At 42.8% G+C, this 19,701-nt stretch overlaps 1 protein-coding gene across 1 annotated transcript in view; it reads left to right on the top strand.

Moving 5' to 3' along the window:
• Positions 1–19,701, top strand: part of LOC118366724 (probable ubiquitin carboxyl-terminal hydrolase FAF-X) — a 78,095-nt gene continuing 58,394 nt past the window's right edge. Inside the window, 7 exon segments of the mRNA XM_035749327.2 lie at positions 1–518; positions 10,277–10,566; positions 16,106–16,257; positions 16,634–16,713; positions 17,067–17,179; positions 18,711–18,903; positions 18,906–18,928. Of these exon segments, the coding sequence (XP_035605220.2) occupies positions 10,462–10,566; positions 16,106–16,257; positions 16,634–16,713; positions 17,067–17,179; positions 18,711–18,903; positions 18,906–18,928 (666 nt within the window). The 5' untranslated portion in view covers positions 1–518; positions 10,277–10,461.

Genomic DNA, 19,701 nt, shown 5'->3' with positions numbered 1-19,701 from the left:
AGTATGGGAGTTGAAGAAAATCCTGGATAAGGGAAACCAATATCGGGGTTGGAGTCAACCACCTATTCTACATTGTATTGATTTTTTGTTACCATTCAGCACATGTTCCATTTGCGAAGTTGTTCTCCACAGAATAGCTAGTTGGCTCGTTAACTAATGTTAATATTTAGAGTTCGGGAAAACCGTTTGACATCTGTTTTCACGTTGTTCAGGACTGCGCTTCCGCCATATTGAAGCAGTTCACTAGCGGCAAGTTGTGACTGACTGGCTAGGACCGAACTGACAAGAGATCCGCTAGTCTCTAGATAGACTTGGTGGGGCTGTTAGCGCGCTGGTGACGCAGGAAAAACACCCAAGAGCTGACAAAAAAAAACAACAACCAAGGAACCAGATTATTTTAACTGACAGAGCTTCAAATGAAATAGCAAGATATAGGGCACATTTATGTAATAAACAACGACACACTCGTCAAGGCTGGAGTAGCTCGTTAATAGAGGAGAAGTCCTATCAAATTCCTGGTAAGTGGTTATAGCAACTAACGTTAGCTTGCACTGTTAACATCAGCTGGTGGATGCGGGTAATGGCAGCTGACTTGGTAACGTTAGCTAGCTCTAACGTTATTCATTTAGTTAGAAATGTCTTTGACTGAAATACGATTATTCGCGTCGTTAATCATTAAATAATTTTTTAACTTGGGTTGGAGAATGTTAGCTAGCTGGCTGTCTAAGTAATGTTATTAGTTCTGCCAGAATAGATAAGGTAGCTAACGTAGTTAGTAGTTAGCTACTGCACGTCAAGTTTACCAAGTTACTGTCTGACTCACCCACTGACAGGGGGAAACAAGTCAATGTGGAGTTGGCTAGCTAAACTAACGGTTAGCTAACCGTTAGCTAGCTCGTGAACATTAACGTTATTGAAAGCCGGGTCGATATCAGCTAACTAGTTGACGTTTCAATTCGCTGTCGAGCTCTTTAGCTAGTTAACGTAATGACAGGCGGTTCCCCACCCCTGAACCAGATGTCTGAGTTGTTTTGATGGGGGTTAAATCCAGAAATGTCGCGCCGTGACAACTGTAGATACGCCTAGCTAGCTAACTTGTCCATGTTGACTAGATGAGTTATAAAGGTTAGCGAGAAGCACAATAAAACATTGACTATTGTCGTGGTTGCGCGGCCTGCTCCTTAACTAGCAAACGTTAGCGCATTGTCTGCTGAAATGCAAATGTTTCAAAACGATGAATTCGTAGTATGTGTCGAAATCTTGCCAGATATCCAGCTACCTTCTACAACTACCCTAATGAATTTGTATCAACGGTTACAGTTGCTGGCTAGGCAAAGGCCTGGAAAACTGCGCTTGGAAACTAGGCCTTCAAGTGACGGATCGCACTGCGTTATCAGACTTAATACGGTTGTTGTTAGCTAGCTAGCTTCCAATTTAGCAACCTAGCTGTTTTTACCACATTTTATTGTCTTGATATTTCGAAGTGTAATGATATGACATTTCTGATTTTGGAATACGATCTTAATTTCCTTGATGATGAATGCAAGCAGATCACACAGCCAACCAACCCAACGTTACGTTAGCGAACTACAGTAGCTAGCTCTCTAGCCAAGTTGACAGATACACCCGTGTTGGATGTATTTTAAGTAGCTAGCAAAGATGAAGATGTGGCTACAGAATCATGGACCTGTTTGGTCAACTGTGATATGATATATAATTTATTTTTAAAAACTTGTAAACGAATGCGAAATCTATTGCCTGTCAATTAACTTACTTGCCAACAACATCTTGCAAAATGCTAACTAACGTTAGTCAGTGACTGTTTTCATAGTGATTTTATCAGAGTGGTGGAAGAAATATAAATGGCTAATCAGCTAGATCAATGGCATATATATATGTGTATATATATATATATGTGTGTATGTCACCTCCAATGTCATGGACATAGCTTGTTTCTGAGTGATTTAGGGCTGAACTCTCAGGTTTGGCCCATACCGTCTAGTGGCCCCTGTCATTCGGGATACAGCTGTAATTCAAGGCCCATTTCACATGACATAGCCAGCCAGTGATGTTTAAAGAGCTAGCTAGCCCGACAGGCCGCAACAGTATTTGTGTTATTAGCTAGTCATCCAGTTAGAGGCTGAAGGATGTTGAACAGAGGATGACCTCCCTTGTTTCACAATGCCATTCGGTATGGTATCATTTTCAATTTGCAGTTACTGATTTAGAAGGAATGATCACTGACTGACTGGTGTTTTCTTTGTGCAATATGCTGTCGCTTAATTAGCAGTGGCTAAATGCATTCATCACTTATGGGGATCCAACTGTAGCCTACTCAATAGTGTGGTTTTGAGCTGGGCTCTCTAGGGAATGTCCTGCAGTAGAAGCATTTTAATGGCATGTTTCTGACGCCAGTGGCCACCTGCTAAGAACAGGAAATGTCTCAGTTTCAGTACCTCAAAAGTTTACTCAATTTGTTAAGTTACTGAATTTGCCACTAGCAGATGGATACAAATGTGAACACAGTGCTGCAGATAAGAGAATCCTTAAAAAAATGTAGACCTACTACTACCACACCCAGGCATCTCCTGAAGATGACATATCAGCAGAATCACTTTTAGTGGCTTTTAGGGTTGCACCTAATCACTGTTTGATCAGATTGTGTTTTGCAGGGCTTGAATCTGAGTTTAGTTTTGTGTTGAATTATCATGTTACCAATGTCCTCTCTGGAATGATAAAGCTGTTCTCAATCATTTAAAAAAACAACAAGAAGTATCTCATAGCTACCTAAAATCAAAGAGTAATGCAGCTAGGTGTTGATCAGAGAACTCGCACGGATGCGAGCACACCCAGAGCTCTCCAGCTCTACCAGAACAGCACAGCTGTGGTGGTTTCTATAATGACATCACAAACTTAGTCACAGCCAGTCCATTGCCAGACCCAACCATTTAAATATGTCGCCGAATAGATCAAGGCCTATGAAGGAAATATCATGTGTAGGGAATACATGATCAAACCCTCTTGTTCCGAACTGGGGTGGATTGGATTTCCAGTCATATTGTCTCTCTGCCAGGCAAGACTGGGGTCGTCCTTGCAGCCACATATGTGTTCAGGAGGATGCAACATATTGAACTTGGCAGATAGAAATGCCATGAATATATCATCAGACATAATTCTCTACTCGTCATGTCAGAGAGAGGAATGTTTATCTATTCTACTCAATATATTTCTATTGTAGTGTTGTGCCAGTGTAACAGTTTAGCTTCCGTCCCTCTCCTCGCCCCTACCTGGGCTCGAACCAGGGACCCTCTGCACACATCAACAACAGCCACCCTTGAAGCATCGTTACCCATCGCTCCACAAAAGCGAGTGACATCACCGATTGAAACTCTATTAGCGCGCACCCCGCTAACTAGCTAGCCATTTCACATCGGTTACACCAGACTGAACGCTACCCAGGCTTGAAGCTGGGTGGAGAGGACAGAGAGAGTTAATAATACTCATCCTTATGGCCTTTGTGTCCTCTGGAACTGCGGTTGGCCTTTGTTGGGACATACAAGCTCAGTGTGCATGGTGTGGTTATAAACCAGATTGTACCTTCGAGCTGGAGGGAGAATAGAATTTATGGTGATGACTTTCTCATAGACTTTATATGAAGTTGAGGCTTTGCGTTTCTATAGGCTAGATATCGAAACTATATATTTTGATAAAGATGCAGCTGATTTTGGCTTCTTCTTTTTGTTCAAGGAAGTATATTTTATATCGCTAAGTGATTGAACAGTTTTTGCAAAGACAGAGGGGGAAAAAGCATACATTTGTATTTCATCCAGACATTCTGTGTTGGTCTGGAACAGAATCGTAAAAGAGAGTGAAAGCGAAAGGAATGAGAAATATATCTCCTGCTTCCTGGCCAACCGATCCCATGGTTACTTCAGGAAATCCCCTCTCTTGTCTGAAACTGAGAAAGTTGATGTCTTTGCTTTATGCTGTTCAGAGTTCAAATCCTAAAACACTGTGTGCCTGCACCACCTCTGAACATGTCAAGAATAAGACTAAACTCTAAATGGTGTATGATTAATTTCCAATTCCAGCATATGTGGTTTGTAAAATAACGGTTAAGTTTCCATCTGGTCAGGGGCTTATGGTAGTAGGAAAAGTGAGCAGTAAGTACAGTATGTCACATTTCCATCGTTGGATATCCATCGTCTGCTCCCAATCTCTCCTAACAGTTTTCATGATATCAGCGTCACGTGCTTAGGCCAGTTCTTTTGGTTTTCCTTCTGATCTCAATTGGATGAATATTAGATTGAGCAATAACAAGCTAAACAAAACAATTGTTCAGTGATGAATCCCCAATCTAAAACGTTTGAGATATATCTTGATGGCCATTGCTATGGGGATTGTGCAGGGGATTACCTGAGTGCGGTCGTCTTACATGAACCCCATCCATCCCAGATGATTTCCATCCTTAATTAACCCATTGTTTTTATAAGCAAAGCACAAACCAAGAGTTTGCCAATGATCCACTTGGCTATTAACCATTTTTCATGCTGGCTGGCATGCCAGTTATGCTGTGTGTATGATGATCATTATACTGTCAGAATGAGCCTGTTTAAGTAACACTCCATGGCAGTCATTTAGCTTGACTTGAACCACAACTGTTCTTTTGCTTGTTTGTGTATAAAACAATATTCGGGACTACAATTAATTAATGTGCATTTAGCAGGGTTGGGGTCAATTCAGGAAGTACACGAATGTTCCAATACTCTTCCATGCTTTTCAATGACACTGTCTTACGTCAACAAGTCGATACCGTCAGCACTGACGGTATGGAATAGTTCAAAAGTAGTTTGGCTATAATGTGCTGTCTAACCCACTGATGTATAAGGTCTAACCTATACCTCCAGTGTGTCTAACATTAACAAATATTACCATCAGGTGACATCATCTGCTAAACCCCATTTCTGCCTCAAAACTGTCTGAATTAATCTATGCGAAAACAAAACCATTTTTTGAAGGCATTACTTGCCCTATTTCACATCTAGCTAAGGATTACTGTGCTTCAATGAGCAGTATTTTGAAGATGGGCATGAAAGCTAGCAAAAACTTTAGGGCTGACCCAAATTAGTTGACTGGTCAATTGTTTGGTCGTCAGGCTGTTGGTTGACCGAGATTGTTTTAGTCAAGCGTTTACATATAACAGTACCAGTCAAAAGTTTGGACACCTTCTCATTCCAGGGTTTTTCTTTATTTTGACTATTTTCAAAATTGTAGAATAACAGTGAAGACATCAAAACTATGAAATAACACACATGGAATCATGTAGTAACCAAAAAGTGTTAAACAAATCCATTTATTTTATATCTGAGATTCTTCAAAGTGGCCACCCTTTGCCTTTGACAGCTTTGTACAGTCAGGGCATTCTCTCAAGCAGCTTCATGAGGTAGTCACCTGGAATGCATTCCAATTAACAGGTGTGCCTTAAGTTAATTTGTGGAATTACTTTCCTCAATGCATTTGAGCCAGTCAGTTGTGTTGTGTCAAGTTAGGTGTGGTATACAGAAGATAGCCCTATTTGGTAAAAGACCAAGTCCATATTATGGCAAGAACAGCTCAAATAAGCGAAACGACAGTCCATCATTACTTTAAGACATGAAGGTCAGTCAATCCGGAATATTTCAAGAACTTTGGAAGTTTCTTCAAGGGCAGTTGCAAAAACCATCAAGCGCTCTGATGAAACTGGCTCATGAGGACCGTCACAGGAAAGGAAGACCCAGAGTTACCTCTGCTGCAGAGGATACATTTATTAGAGTTACCAGCCTCAGAAATCGTCAATTCAGATTGCACCTCAGATTGCAGCCCAAATAAATGCTTCACAGAGTTCAAGTAACAGACATCTCAACATCAACTGTTCAGAGGAGACTGTGTAAATCAGGCCTTCATGGTCAAATTGCTGCAAAAAAAACACTACTAAAGGACACCAATAAGAAGAGACTTGCTTGGGCCAAGAAACACAAGCAATGGACATTAGATCTGTGGAAATCCTGCCTTTGGTCTGATGAGTCCAAATTCACCTTTGTGTCTTTGTGAGACGCAGAGTAGGTGAACGGATGTTCTCTGCATGTGTTGTTCCCACCGTATAGCATGGAGGAGGAGGTGTGATGGTGTGGGGGTGCTTTGCTGGTGACAGTCCGTGATTTATTTACAATTCAAGGCACAGTTAACCAGCATGGCTACCACAGTATTCTGCAGCGATATGCCATCTCATGCGGTTTGCGCTTAGTGGGACTATCATTTGTTTTTCAACAGGTCAATGACTCGACACACATCCAGGCTGTGCAAGGGCTATTTGACAAAGAAGGAGAGTGCTGGAGTGCTGCATCAGATGACCTGCCCTCCACAATCACCCGACCTCAACCCAATTCAGTGTTTTTGGGATGAGTTGGACCGCAGAGTGAAGGAAAAGCAGCCAACAAGCGCTCAGCATATGTGGGAACTCCTTCAAGACTGTTGGAAAAGCATTCCAGGTGAATCTGGTTGAGAGAGTGCCAAGTGTGCAAAGCTGTCATCAAGGAGAGGGTGACTCGTTTGAAGATTCTCAAATATAAAATGTATTTTGTTTTGTGTAACACTTTTTTTGTTGCTTACTACATGATTCCATATGTGTTATTTAATTGTTGTGATGTCTTCACTATTATTCTACCATGTAGAAAACCCTTGAATTAGTAGGTGTCCAAAATTTTGACTGATACTGTATACTTTACGAATGCACTGTATATCACCAGTAGTACATTTACTGTTAATTCCTGTAGTTTCTCATCTGCGCTGTTTGTTACTTTGGTTACGGTAATTTCTTTTGATGCATTCAATGTTATTCCAGTCTTCGTGGTTTCATTGTTGGAGTGGACACATTGTTTCCAGAGTGTACGACCTTTGCTACACTTGTGAGAAGCAAGTTGTTTTGGTTTATTTAATTCCATTTACGAGTTGTCAATAAAATGTAGTCATTGTCTTTTGTTTGGAGCACTCCTTTTCAATGTTGAGTAAGGACGTGCACACGTAGAAGTAGTCATATTCAATCAATCCCTATCCCAGTCGGCTGTCCACACATGCTTCAAGATGGCCACCGCTGTTCCTGTTCCCAAGAAAGCTAAGGTAACTGAACTAAATGACTATCGCCCCGTAGCACTCACTTCTGTCGTCATGAAGTGCTTTGAAAGACTAGTCAAGGATCATATCACCTCCACCCTACCTGACACCCTAGACCCACTCCAATTTGCTTACCGCTCCAATAGGTCCACAGACGATGCCATCTCAACCACACTGCCCTATCCCATCTGGACACGAGGAATACCTATGTCAGAATGCTGTTCATTGACTACACCTCAGCATTCAACGCTGTAGTTCCCTCCAAGCACATCATTAAGCTTGAGACCCTGGGTCTCGACCCTGCCCTGTGCACCTGGGTCCTGGACTGGCTTCCCCCAGATGGTGAAGGTAGGAAACAACATCTCCACTCCCCACAAGGGTGCATTCTCAGCTCTCTCCTGTACTCCCTGTTCACCCAAGACTGTGTGGCCAGGCACGCTTCCAACTCAATTATCAAGTTTGCAGACGAGTCTACAGTGGTAGGCTTGATAACCAACAACTACAGCCTACAGGGCGGAGGTGAGGGCACTCAGTGTGGTGTCAGGAAAATAACTTCTCACTCAATGTCAACAAAACAAGGAGATATTTGTGAACAGAAGAGATGGAACAGCAGTGGAGAAGGTGGAAAGTTAACTTCCTCAGCGTACACATCACTGACAAACTAAAATGGTCCACCCACACAGACAGTGTGGTAAAGAAGGCGCAACAGCACCTCTTCAACCTCAGGAGGCTGAAGAAATTTGGCTTGTCACCTGAAACCGTCAAACTTTTACAGATACACAATCGAGAGCATCCTGTCGGGCTGTATTACCGCTTGGTACTGTAACTGCACAGTCCACAACCGCAAGACTCTCCAGAGGGTAGTGAGGTCTGCACAACGCATCACTGTGGGCAAACTACCTGCCCTCTAGGACACCTACAGCACCCAATGTCACAGGAAGGCCATGAAGATCATCAAGGACAACAACCACCTGAGCCACTGCCTGTTCACCCCGCTACCATCCAGAAGGCGAGGTCAGTACAGGTGCATCAAAGCGGGGACCGAGAGACTGAAAAACAGCTTCTATCTCAAGGCCATCAGACTGTTCAACAGCCATCACTAACATCGAGTGGCTGCTGCCAACATACAGACTCACTGACCACTTAAAATAATGCCACTTTAATAATGTTTACATATCCTACATTACTCATCTCAAGTGTATATACTATTTTGTACCATCTATTGCACCTTGCCTAGGCTGCACGCGCATCCATATCTTTATATGTACATATTCTGTGTGTGTATGTAAGGTAGTCGTTGTGAATTTGTTAGATTACTTGTTGGTTATTACTGCATTGTCGGAACTAGAAGCACAAGTATTTCGCTACACTCGCATTAACATCTGCTAAACATGTGTATGTGACCAATAAAATTTGATTTGATTTATTCCTATAGGCTACCTGGCCTGCAAGGAAAATATAGGCCTGTAAATGTGCCCATTTGGGGATCATAGTATTTTTGATTGGCTTAAAACACATCCACACAGCTGATCAAGTCACTGCACTGCCTGGCGACCAACATCCTTGCACAGAATTTGTGCAGGAGATTGCTACCAGTTTGTTTTTCTTTTCACAATTGCAAACTATTAAATCACTGTGTCACAACATTTGCAATAATTAGGAAGCTATTCTTCATATTTCATGGACTCATACAAGAGTGCAGTTATATAAATAAAATTAGGAACTGGGTTTACATTTTTTCAATGGCGTATGCTCACTATTCAAATTTGAATAAGAGTTCCATTTCCTGCAAGACAGATTGGTTGAGGGACGAGTGTCCAGGAGGAGTGACGCCACCTGACATGAGACAGTGTTTCTATTAGGATTTTTTAATTTTTTAAATTGGAGTTTAGTTCACTTTTTGAATTGTAATGGGATTGACCCCAACCCTGGCATTTCCTTATACAATAGAGGGTATTTCCACTACGAGCATTCATTGTATCCTTGCCATACTAGCTGTCTCTGAGGTCGTCTTGGCCTCTTCCTCTCCAGTCAGGCCCATGGTGTCAATGTCCTGCTGTTTTAACTGGAGACGCTGCTGCCTACTCTCTCTGTACTACAGCCCTTGGAAAGTGCTCGTTGGCAGCCTCACTGCTGAATATGATTGATATCTTGCTATATTTTTCCACTTAATGCTGTACGTTGTTAGTAGCAATATCATCGTAGTAAATGTGTCTTTTCACCTCTTACCACAGACTGAATAACAACCAAACCTTTGTTTGATTCCAATGCCTGCATGGCTCGTTATGGCTGGATTTATACAAGACTACACCGGCCCAGAATGCTAGAAAATAAGGCCTGTTTGTTTTTGCTATGACGTCTCGTAAGTGGTGCCAATAAGTGCTGAGTTTGCAGCCAGGTCTTATCGTGTTTCACTGATGGTCATGCTGACGACCAGTACATGCCAAGCTCTCAGCTGATGTGAATGGGAAATAAAACACCCGGACTCTGCAGCAGCCTGCCAGAGATGGTGTTGGCCAAACCGGTTCCTCTGTGTACCGTTGTTCCTTATTACGTCAGCGCTGTAATGCCTATCAGTCTTACTTCCGCACATTGCCTCTACAATACTGTTTTCTAACTGCACTCACGGAAGGCAAGCAAGTGTCTGGGGGAAAATACAAAAGATTGTTCCCTATCGTTGTGATACGTCCCACTTAGTGATACGTGTCTTGACTGACAGTGTTTTAAGAATTGAAGGCTTATCTTTACCCTTGCAATGTTATATCATGCACATGCCTTAGTCATATTTACATTTAAGTCATTTAGCAGACGCTCTTATCCAGAGCGACTTACAAATTGGTGCATTCACCTTATGACAGTGTACACTGTCTTTGTTATCCCTCATCTAAACACAGCGAGCCAGGCTCACCTGACAGGTGGTCACTGACACCACCAAACAACTTATTTGATAACGCATGATGACTATAAAAAAGAAGCATACCTTATTTAACACAAAACGTAGACGTGATCCGTGTTAAAATCTTTCCTATCGCGTCCGTTAGTTTTTGTGAGTGAGACCACCATGCAGTATTTTTGTCTATGACAACTAAACCAATGATACACCCTAACCCTGTCCTCTCATCTCCAGGTTATGCAATGGTCTCAGCGGCCCGTCCAGATCTCCAGGTGGTTCTGTCCCTCTCTCTCGTGCCACGGCCGCTGCTCTCCTCCCTCTGCTCTTCCTCTGAGGTTGCCGAGGCTCCTCCTGTGATTTCCCTCGTGGTCAGTGCTGCCTAAGAGGCCAAGATTGCCAAGATCTGCCCAGTGGCGAGCATGACTGCCACCACGCGTGGCTCTCCGGTGGGGGGCAACGACAGCCAGTCGGGCCAGGGCCAGGCACCCGATGCCCAGAGTCAGCCCCCGCTGCCACAGAACCAGGTCAGGAAACTGTCCCATCCTCTCATCTCTGTCCTTCACCTCAACATCATGTGTTCACCATGTTCTCTCTTCTAGTCCTCTTTCCTTTTTCTGTCTCTCTTCCCTCATCTAGGGCTCCAGAATAACATTTTCCCCTGGTGGCACTGGTCCACTAACTTATTCAGTTGGTGGAACCGGCCCATGATTTGGTGGCACACCCAATTTGTTATTTATTTATTTTTTCTCTCTCTCAGCGTCACACAATAGAATAAATTTGAGTTATCTTATGAAGTCATTCACAATGATTTATTAAGAAGTGTAATAGACTACCGAGATGGTATTCGATAAATCCGTTGTTACATCTAACGTATCCAAGCTGGAATGCATGATTCAAAATAAACTTATATGCAACCCAAACCAGTGCTTGTCATGCATTTTGGGGTGACAATTTTTGTCATATTTTACTGTCAAAATAGGGCTCCAGAATTTCCATATGATCTTTTCAGACCTCTTGACTTTTTCCACATTTTGTTACGTTACAGCCTTAATCTAAAATTGATTAAATAGTTTCGTCCCACATCAATCAACACACAATACCTCATAATGACAAATGTTTGCTAATTTCTTAAATAAAAAAACAAATCACATTTATATAAGTATTCAGACCCTTTACTCAGTACTTTGTTGAAGCACCTTTGGCAGCAATTTCAGCTTTGAGTTTTCTTGGGTATTACGCTACAAGCTTGGCACACCTATATTTGGGGAGTTTCTTCCATTATTCTCTGCAGATCCTCAAGCTCCTCAGTCAGCTTGGATGGGCAGCGTCGCTGAACAGCAATTTTCAGGTCTCTCCAGAGATGTTCGACCGGGTTCATGTCCGGGCTCTGGCTGGGCCACTCAAGGACATTCAGGGTCTTGTCCCGAAGCCACTCTCTGCATTGTCTTGGCTGTGTGTTTAGGGTTGTTGGACTGTGAACCTTCACCCCAGTCTGAGATCCTAAGCAATCTGGAGCAGGTTTTCATCAAGGATCTCTCTGTACTTTGCTCAGTTCATCTTTCCCTCGATCCGGCCACCACCATGCTTCACCGTAGGGATGGTGCCAAGTTTCGTCCAGACGTGATGCTTAGCATTTAGGCAAAAGAGTTCAATCTTGTATTCATCAGACCAGAGAATGTTGTTTTTCATGGTCTGAGAGTCCTTTAAGTGCCTTTTGGCAAACTGCAAGCGGGCTGTCATGTGCCTTTTACTGAGGACTGGCTTCCGTCTGGCCACTCTACCATAAAGGCCTGATTGGTGGAGTGCTGCAGAGATGGTTGATCTTCTGCATGGTTCGCCAATCTCCACCTAGGAACTCTGGAGCTCTGTCAGAGTGACCATCAGGTTCTTGGTCACCTCCCTGACCAAGGCCCTTCTCCCCCGATTGCTCAGTTTGGCCGGCCGGCCAGATCTAGGAAGAGTCTCATTGGTTCCAAACTTCTTCCATTTAAGAATGATTGAGGCTGCTGTGCTCTTGGGGATCTTCAATGCTGCAGATTTTTTTTTGTTACCCTTCCCCAGATCTGTGCCTCGACACAATCCTGTTTTGGAGCGCTGCGGACAATTCCTTAGACCTCATGGCCTGTTTTTTTTCTCTGACATGCACTGTCAACTCTGGGAAAGTTATATAGACAGGTGTGTGCCTTCCAAATTATGTCCAATCAATTGAATTGACCAAAATGTGGTCTTCAATCAAGTTGTAGAAATGGCAAAGGGTCTGAATACTTAAAAGCTTAAGCTTTTATTTTCATACATTTGCAAACATTTCTTAACCTGTTTTCGCTTTGTCATTATGTGGTGTTGTGTGCCGATTTGCTGAGTATTTTTATTTATTTAATCTATTTTAGAATAAGGCTGTAACGTAATTTTCTTTGGAAAGAATAGAAAATTACTTAGGTGAAAGTCACCCAGTAAAATTGTACTTGAGTAAAAGTCTAAAACTATGTGCTTTTAAAGATACTTAAGTATCAAAAGTAAATGTAATTGCAAAAATATTCTTAAGTATAAATAATTTCAAATTCCTTACTAAGCAAGTCAGATGTCACCATTCTTTTCCTAATTGTTTTTTTTTATTTTAAATTTTAAATGGACGAATATCCATGGGCACACTCGAACTCTAACATCATTTACAAATGAATCATGTGTGTTTAGTGAGGCTGCCAGATCAGAGGCAATAGGGTTGACCAGGGATGTTCTCTTGATAAGGGTGTGAATTTAACCATTTCCTGTCCTGCTAAGCATACAAAATGTAACATACTTTTGGGTGTCAGGGAAAATGTATGGACTTTTTAAAATTTTTTATTTATTTTTTATTTCACCTTATTTAACCAGGTAGCCTATTTGAGTACAAGTTCTCATTTGCAACTGCGACCTGGCCAAGATAAAGCTTCAAATTGTATTTGTCACATTCACATGGTTAGCAGATGCTTCTAGTTCCGACAATGCAGTAATAACCAACGAGTAATCTAACCTAACAATTCCACAACTACCTTATACACACAAGTGTAAAGGGATGAAGAATATGTACATAAAAATATATGAATGAGTGATGGAACAGTACGGCATAGGCAAGATGCAGTAGATGGTATAGAGTACAATATATACATATGAGATGAGTAATGTAGGGTATGTAAACATTATATTAAGTGGAATTGTTTAAAGTGGCTGGTGATACATTTAATACATCAATTTTTACAATATTAAAGTGGCTGGAGTTGAGTCAGTATGTTGGCAGCAGCCACTCAATGTTAGTGGTGGCTTTTTAACAGTCTGATGGCCTTGAGATAGAAGCTGTTTTTCAGTCTCTCGGTCCCTGCTTTGATGCACCTGTACTGACCTCACCTTCTGGATGATAGCGGGGTGAACAGGCAGTGGCTGGGGTGGTTGTTGTCCTTGATGGCCTTCCTGTGACAGGGTGGTGTAGATGTCCTGGAGGGCAGGTAGTTTGCCCCCGGTGATGCGTTGTGCAGACCTCACTACCCTCTGGAGAGCCTTACGTTTGTGGACGGAGCAGTTGCCGTACCAGGCGGTAATACTGCCCAACAGGATGCTGTTGCAAAGCAGTACAACACATACAACAACACAGAGTTACACATGGAATAAACAAACATGCAGTCAATAATACAGTAGGAAAAAGTCTATATACTGTGAGTGCAAATGAGGTGAGTTAAGGCAATAAATAGGCCATGGTGGCGAAGTAATTACAATATAGCAATTAAACACTGGAATGGTAGATGTGCAGAAGATGAATGTGCAAGTAGAGATCCTGGGGTGCAAAGGAGCAAGATAAATAAATAAATAAATAAATAAATAAATACAGTATGGGGATGAGGTAGTTGGATGGGCTGTTGGCTATGTGCAGGTGCAGTGATCTGTGAGCAGCTCTGACAGCTGGTGCTTCAAGCTACTGAGGGAGATATGTGTCTCCAGCTTCAGTGATTTTTGCCATTTGCAGTCATTGGCAGCAGAGAACTGGAAGAAAAGGCAGCCAAAGGATGAATTGGCTTTGGGGGTGACCAGTGAGATCTACCTGCTGGAGAGCGTGCTACGGGTGGGTGCTGCTATGGTGACCAGTGAGCTGAGATAAGGCGGGGCTTTACCTAGCAAAGACTTGTAGATGACCTGGAGCCAGTGGGTTTGGCGACGAGTATGAAGCGAGGGCCAGCCAACGAGAGCATACATGTCGCAGTGGTGGCTAGTATATGGGGTTTTGTTGACAAAACGGATGGCACTGTGATAGACTGCATCCAATTTGCTGAGTAGAGTTTTGGAGGCTATTTTGTCAATTACATCGCTGAAGTCGAGGATCGGTAGGATGGTCCGTTTTACAAGGGTATGTTTGGGAGCAGAGGTACATACAGCAGGTAAAAAGTACATTTATTTTCTTTGGGAATGTTGTAATACTTCAGTAAAAACACTTGAAAGAACTACTGAAGTACTTCACACCTGCTTAATATAATACCTACTGCTAGTAGCCATACATTAGTATAACATTAAATGTAATGTCCCCCAAATAAACGTTGCTATGACGCCTAGTGCAGTAGCGATAGCCGATGCAGAATTTTGCGAGATCCGTATTTCAAAGCTATATCAGATATCTTTATTGTAAAATAGTGTGCTTGGAGCTCAATAATGATCATTGAGAAATAAAATGATGGAGAGCTAGTTGCTTCCCAATCATTTGTTTCCCTCCCCCTACAGATTCATTTTGAGATGTTGTACAATCACAGTGGCAGGGCAGACACTTTTTATTACAGGAATCATGAGGATAATTTAATACTGTTGAACAAATTCATGATTTTGTCCACCCCAAAAATAGGACATTTTAATAAATGGTCACAGTCTGGAGTCTTGTCATCTCTTCTCTCTCTTTCATTCCCCCTCATCCTGTGCTCATTTTTCTGCTAAAGCAAATCGTATGAAACCAACTCCCTCCTCGTGGGGCGTAAAGCTCTCCTTAATCATCGAACAGTAACTCCAAATATGAATCCAACCTGTTTTAGCCTCTCTGAAAGCATAACACAGGATACGTTGAGTGTTTGACGAATGCTGTATTGCTGTTTTGTTTAGACCTGAGTGTTGGTGTGTGTCACTGTTACTGCATCAGTGGCCCACAGTGTCACAGTAGCAGCACAGAGACTCATGTAGTTGAGTTAACCTGGGGGGGTGGGGGTTACAAAGCGTGTGTGTCTGTGGGAAACACTACACCACAGTCAGTGCTCACACCTAAGCGGAACGGGAGAGGGAGACTAGGAGGGAGGATACAATGAACACAAGCTCCTGAATGATATAGACAGAGAGGGTGTTGGAGATGAGTCGTATCCAGACGTGAGAGGCAAGCTGGCTATGTAGGTCATCCAAGCAGAAGGAGCCTTCTCTACACACCCCCACATTTCCCAAGTTCTGCCGCTCTGCTACTCACCACACACACACACACACACACACACACCACACTTGATGCTGCCACTACCACTGCTGCTGATTAGTATTAGCGACTAACAGGAATTATTGTAGCCAATACATGCTAAGAAAAGACTAACTAGCTGTTTGCAGACTGTAATTTACACAAACTAATAGTGTGATTATAGGACGCTTTGAAAGCAGTATCCGTGTCACCAGTATATTGTTGCGTCTGACCACGCAGAGTGAACATGATGTGCTGGTGACTCCATGGTCAAGCAACAACTCTCCTTGAGTGTGAGGGGCCAAGGGTTTGTGTGGGAAGCGGCATGCAGGAGAGGGAGAGGCGACTTGCAAGTAGCAAACGGATTCAAATATAACACGTGACAGAGTTGTGTATCACATTTATCAAACCAAACATTGAAATACCGTTATAGAAGGTTAAGTAAAAACTCAAACCGGTCCTTTCATCAATACCAGTGTGTGTGTATAGTAAAATACTGTAACGCCCAATCCTATGTCTGTGTGAAGTTGGTTGTATTCCTCATGGGTTGGCTAGAAGGCGGGGTATTGATTTTGTTTCGTTTTTTTGTGAATTTCTAACCTATATTCTGTGTGTTTCAGACGTTGTCCCCTAACTCGTCCAATGAGAACTCTCCAGTGAGCCCCCTAGATGAGCAGGGTCAGGGGGATGGACCCCCACAGCTGGAGGAGGAGGTGGAGGAGCCAGCCTTCCCTCACACAGACCTGACAAAGCTGGATGACATGATCAACAGGTACACCCACACACTTACACACACGGCCAAACTGGACAACAGCTGTATGTAATCTATTTATTTTTATAGGCCGGCTAATTTTTCCAGCCAGCTAATTTTCAACCACAGTCCCTGGGCAAGTTATTAAAAACAATTAGGATAACAATACAGACAAACAATGAGCAGTGCGCACATGCAGAGCAACGTAGGACAAGCAGCACGTGGCACGCAGACAGACAGCAACAGAGGACAAAAAGCAACAAAAAGGGTTTCCACACTTCACAAGCTACAGATAACACGGAAAGCGGCAATACACCGTGTGTGTGATACTAAGTGCTGTGTGGTTGTGAGGAGGAATGTGTTTCTCTGTAATCATGTGGATGTTTTGTGTTTCCAGACCCCGCTGGGTGGTTCCAGTTCTGCCAAAGGGAGAGTTGGAGGTTCTTCTAGAAGCTGCTATAGAGCTTAGTATAAAGGGTAAGAATATTGGCTCATTCTATTTCTCAAATTACTACTCAATGTTTTGAACTAAGGCAATCAAGATGGTATAGAAAGTCTGTCCTTGGCTATGTACGCATCTGAAATCGCAATGACAGCATTGTATTTCAACCACTGTGTATGGAGTTTAGACTAGCTTGATGGTCGATTCTCTTTTAGTGTAATTGTGCTTTGTCAACGTCCCATTAAAATGTCCGCCTCCGCATAGTTTCTCTTTAGATTGATATTTGACCTGTAGCCCTTGAAAGAAAAATGAAAGAAAAATGATCTGTGGTAGCTCAATGCACTTAATCTCCATGCACTTAATTCTTGTCTGTTTTCTGTCTGTATAGAACTTGATGTGAAGTGTGAGGCATGCCAGAGGTTTTTCAGGGACGGCCTGACCATCTCTTTCACCAAGATTCTCACAGACGAGGCCGTCAGCGGGTGGAAGTTCGAGATACATGTAAGTCTTTATTCTATTTAAATTAATCAGGATAGTGCTCTCAAAAGCAATGGCCACCGTTTTTCAAGGAGTCATGGGCCCTCTTTCCAATACTTTGAAAACCCATCCTCCTTCCCGTCCCTTCCTTAGGCTAATCACTCATTTGACACAATTGGATTGGTGAAACTTATCCAGTGGAACTACTGTTTTCACCAATCCAATTGTTAATTGTGTGATTAACTCAAGGAAGGAAGGCTGCATTTCTTTTATTTAAAAATATATATATATATTATTATATTTTTTACCCCCTTTTTCTCCCCAATTTCGTTGTATCCAATTGTTAGTAGTTACTGTCTTGTCTCATCGCTGCAACTTCCGTACAGTCTCGGGAGAGGCGAAGGTCAAGAGCCATGCGTCCTCCGAAACACAACCCAACCAAGCCGCACTGCTTCCTAACACAGCGCGCATCCAACCCGGAAGCCAGCCGCACCAATGTGTCGGAGGAAACACCGCCACAGGAGTCGCTAGTGCGCGATGAGACAAGGATATCCCTGCCGGCCAAAACCTCCCTAACCCGGATGGTGCTAGGCCAATTGTGCGCGCCTCCCGGTTTTGGCCGGCTGCGACAGAGCCCATTTTTATGACGATTTCCGTGGAACAATTTCATTTCAAGGTCATGGTCACGTGGTTAATCATAAAAATCTGAATTAAAATGATCAAAATGGGAGATCACCAGCCTCTGCCTTATGGATACATTGGTACAAAGCTCTTTCACACCGAGGATTGTGATTATCGAGGGGGAGAATGTTGGAAAGATTTTTCAAATAGCTTACTTTGAGAAACAATAGTTTTATTATTATATTATCATTCGTAATGGATGTAAAAAATTGTTTTATTTTTTAAAAACATTCTTACATTTCCGTGCAGCAGGCCAGTTACTTCTATGCATGCTCAGGTGCACGTGCTCCCTCAACATTATTTTACCTTTATTTAACTAAGTCAGTTAAGAACCTATTCTTATTTTCAATGTCGGCCTAGGAACAGTGGGTTAAATGCCTTGTTCAGGGGCAGAACAACAGATTTTCACCTTGTCAGCTCGGAGATTTAATCTTGCAAACTTTCGGTTACTAGTCCAACGCTCTAATCACTAGACTACTTGCCGCCCCGATTATCAGGAAAGATAAACCAGACACATGGTCATTGCTCACACGGAGCACTCCAAACAAAATACAATAAACATTTACAGCTCTTGCACATAATGGTTATGAAATAAACCTAAACTTATTTCTCAAATGACTGGTAAGTTGTCCGGTGGCATGTTTTCCTTTGGAAAACCTTGCAATAGACATAGTTCCTGGCCACTCGCATCCCTGCAAATATGATGGCCTCTTGTGTTGATACATTGCTATCGCAGACTTGGGAATGTGTTCTGAAGAAACAGGATAGCTCTGTAGCAGCTATATGGAGAAAGCTCCCCCTAAGCCCTCAGTATGGCTATGTGGAGCCCGTCACTCTATTGCTTACACCGATCTCGCTCTCTCTCCATCCACAGAGGTGTATCATCAACAACACCCACCGGCTGGTGGAGCTGTGTGTGGCCAAGCTCTCTCAGGACTGGTTCCCCTTGCTGGAGCTGCTGGCCATGGCCTTCAACCCCCACTGCAAGTTTCACATCTACAATGGCACGAGGCCCTCTGAGACGGTGCCCGCCGGGGCGCAGCTGGCAGACGACGAGCTCTTTGCCCGCCCCCTGACCCTCGCTCTCCAAAGGTAGGGTCTGAATTCAAGGTAGGCCCCCCCCCCCAAAGATTTTATTACTCTGGTCAACCACCTGTTTTATCAATGTACTCCTTATTAAGGACTCAAAACTGTTTTTAAATATATATTTTCAGTGATATGACACTTTTATTGAGACGGGTAGACAAGCAAGTGGGAGAAAAGGGTGGGGATCGGTGGACTCAGGGATTGAACCCTGGTCTCCGGCAGGGAGTCATATATGTGACTGCCGGGGAGTGGTACAGCAACACTTCGGCCCCAAACTTAACCCCCCCCCCCAAGATATTTTTCCAAAATCACCAAATAACCCCACTTTTCCCCCAACACCCTATAATCTATCCTCTGATTTTCCTACACTTTCCCGAGGAAAGAAATGTTGACTCAGTTTGTCTATATCGTCTGTTTGCAAAATATATAACCCTCCATCTTCAAGGCCAATTCCCCTATTTACTGTTGAGGCTATTCTTGTATCAAGGTGGATCGACAAGAAGATACACAGAGGATGTTTGGGACTGGGACTGATGTGATATTGGCTATACTGTCTCTTTCTCTCCCAGCCAAATCTCATACAGACACAGTGAGAAATGTCAGATTTTTTTTTAAATTATAGAATTGAGTCTAAATTAAATATCCTCTGAATGGATGTTCCATGGGTAAATCTTTCTAATTCACTCTTCGTGATTGCCGTAGCAACAGAAATCCAGAGAACAGGCTTTTTTATTCTTTGGCAATCTCTTTTCTCAGAACGAATGCGCTCTTTGCTCTGG

This window comes from Oncorhynchus keta, chromosome 34, assembly GCF_023373465.1.
Source record: "Oncorhynchus keta strain PuntledgeMale-10-30-2019 chromosome 34, Oket_V2, whole genome shotgun sequence".
NCBI classification, from domain to species: Eukaryota; Metazoa; Chordata; class Actinopteri; order Salmoniformes; family Salmonidae; genus Oncorhynchus; species Oncorhynchus keta.
This window is presented reverse-complemented; position numbering and strand designations above follow the sequence as displayed.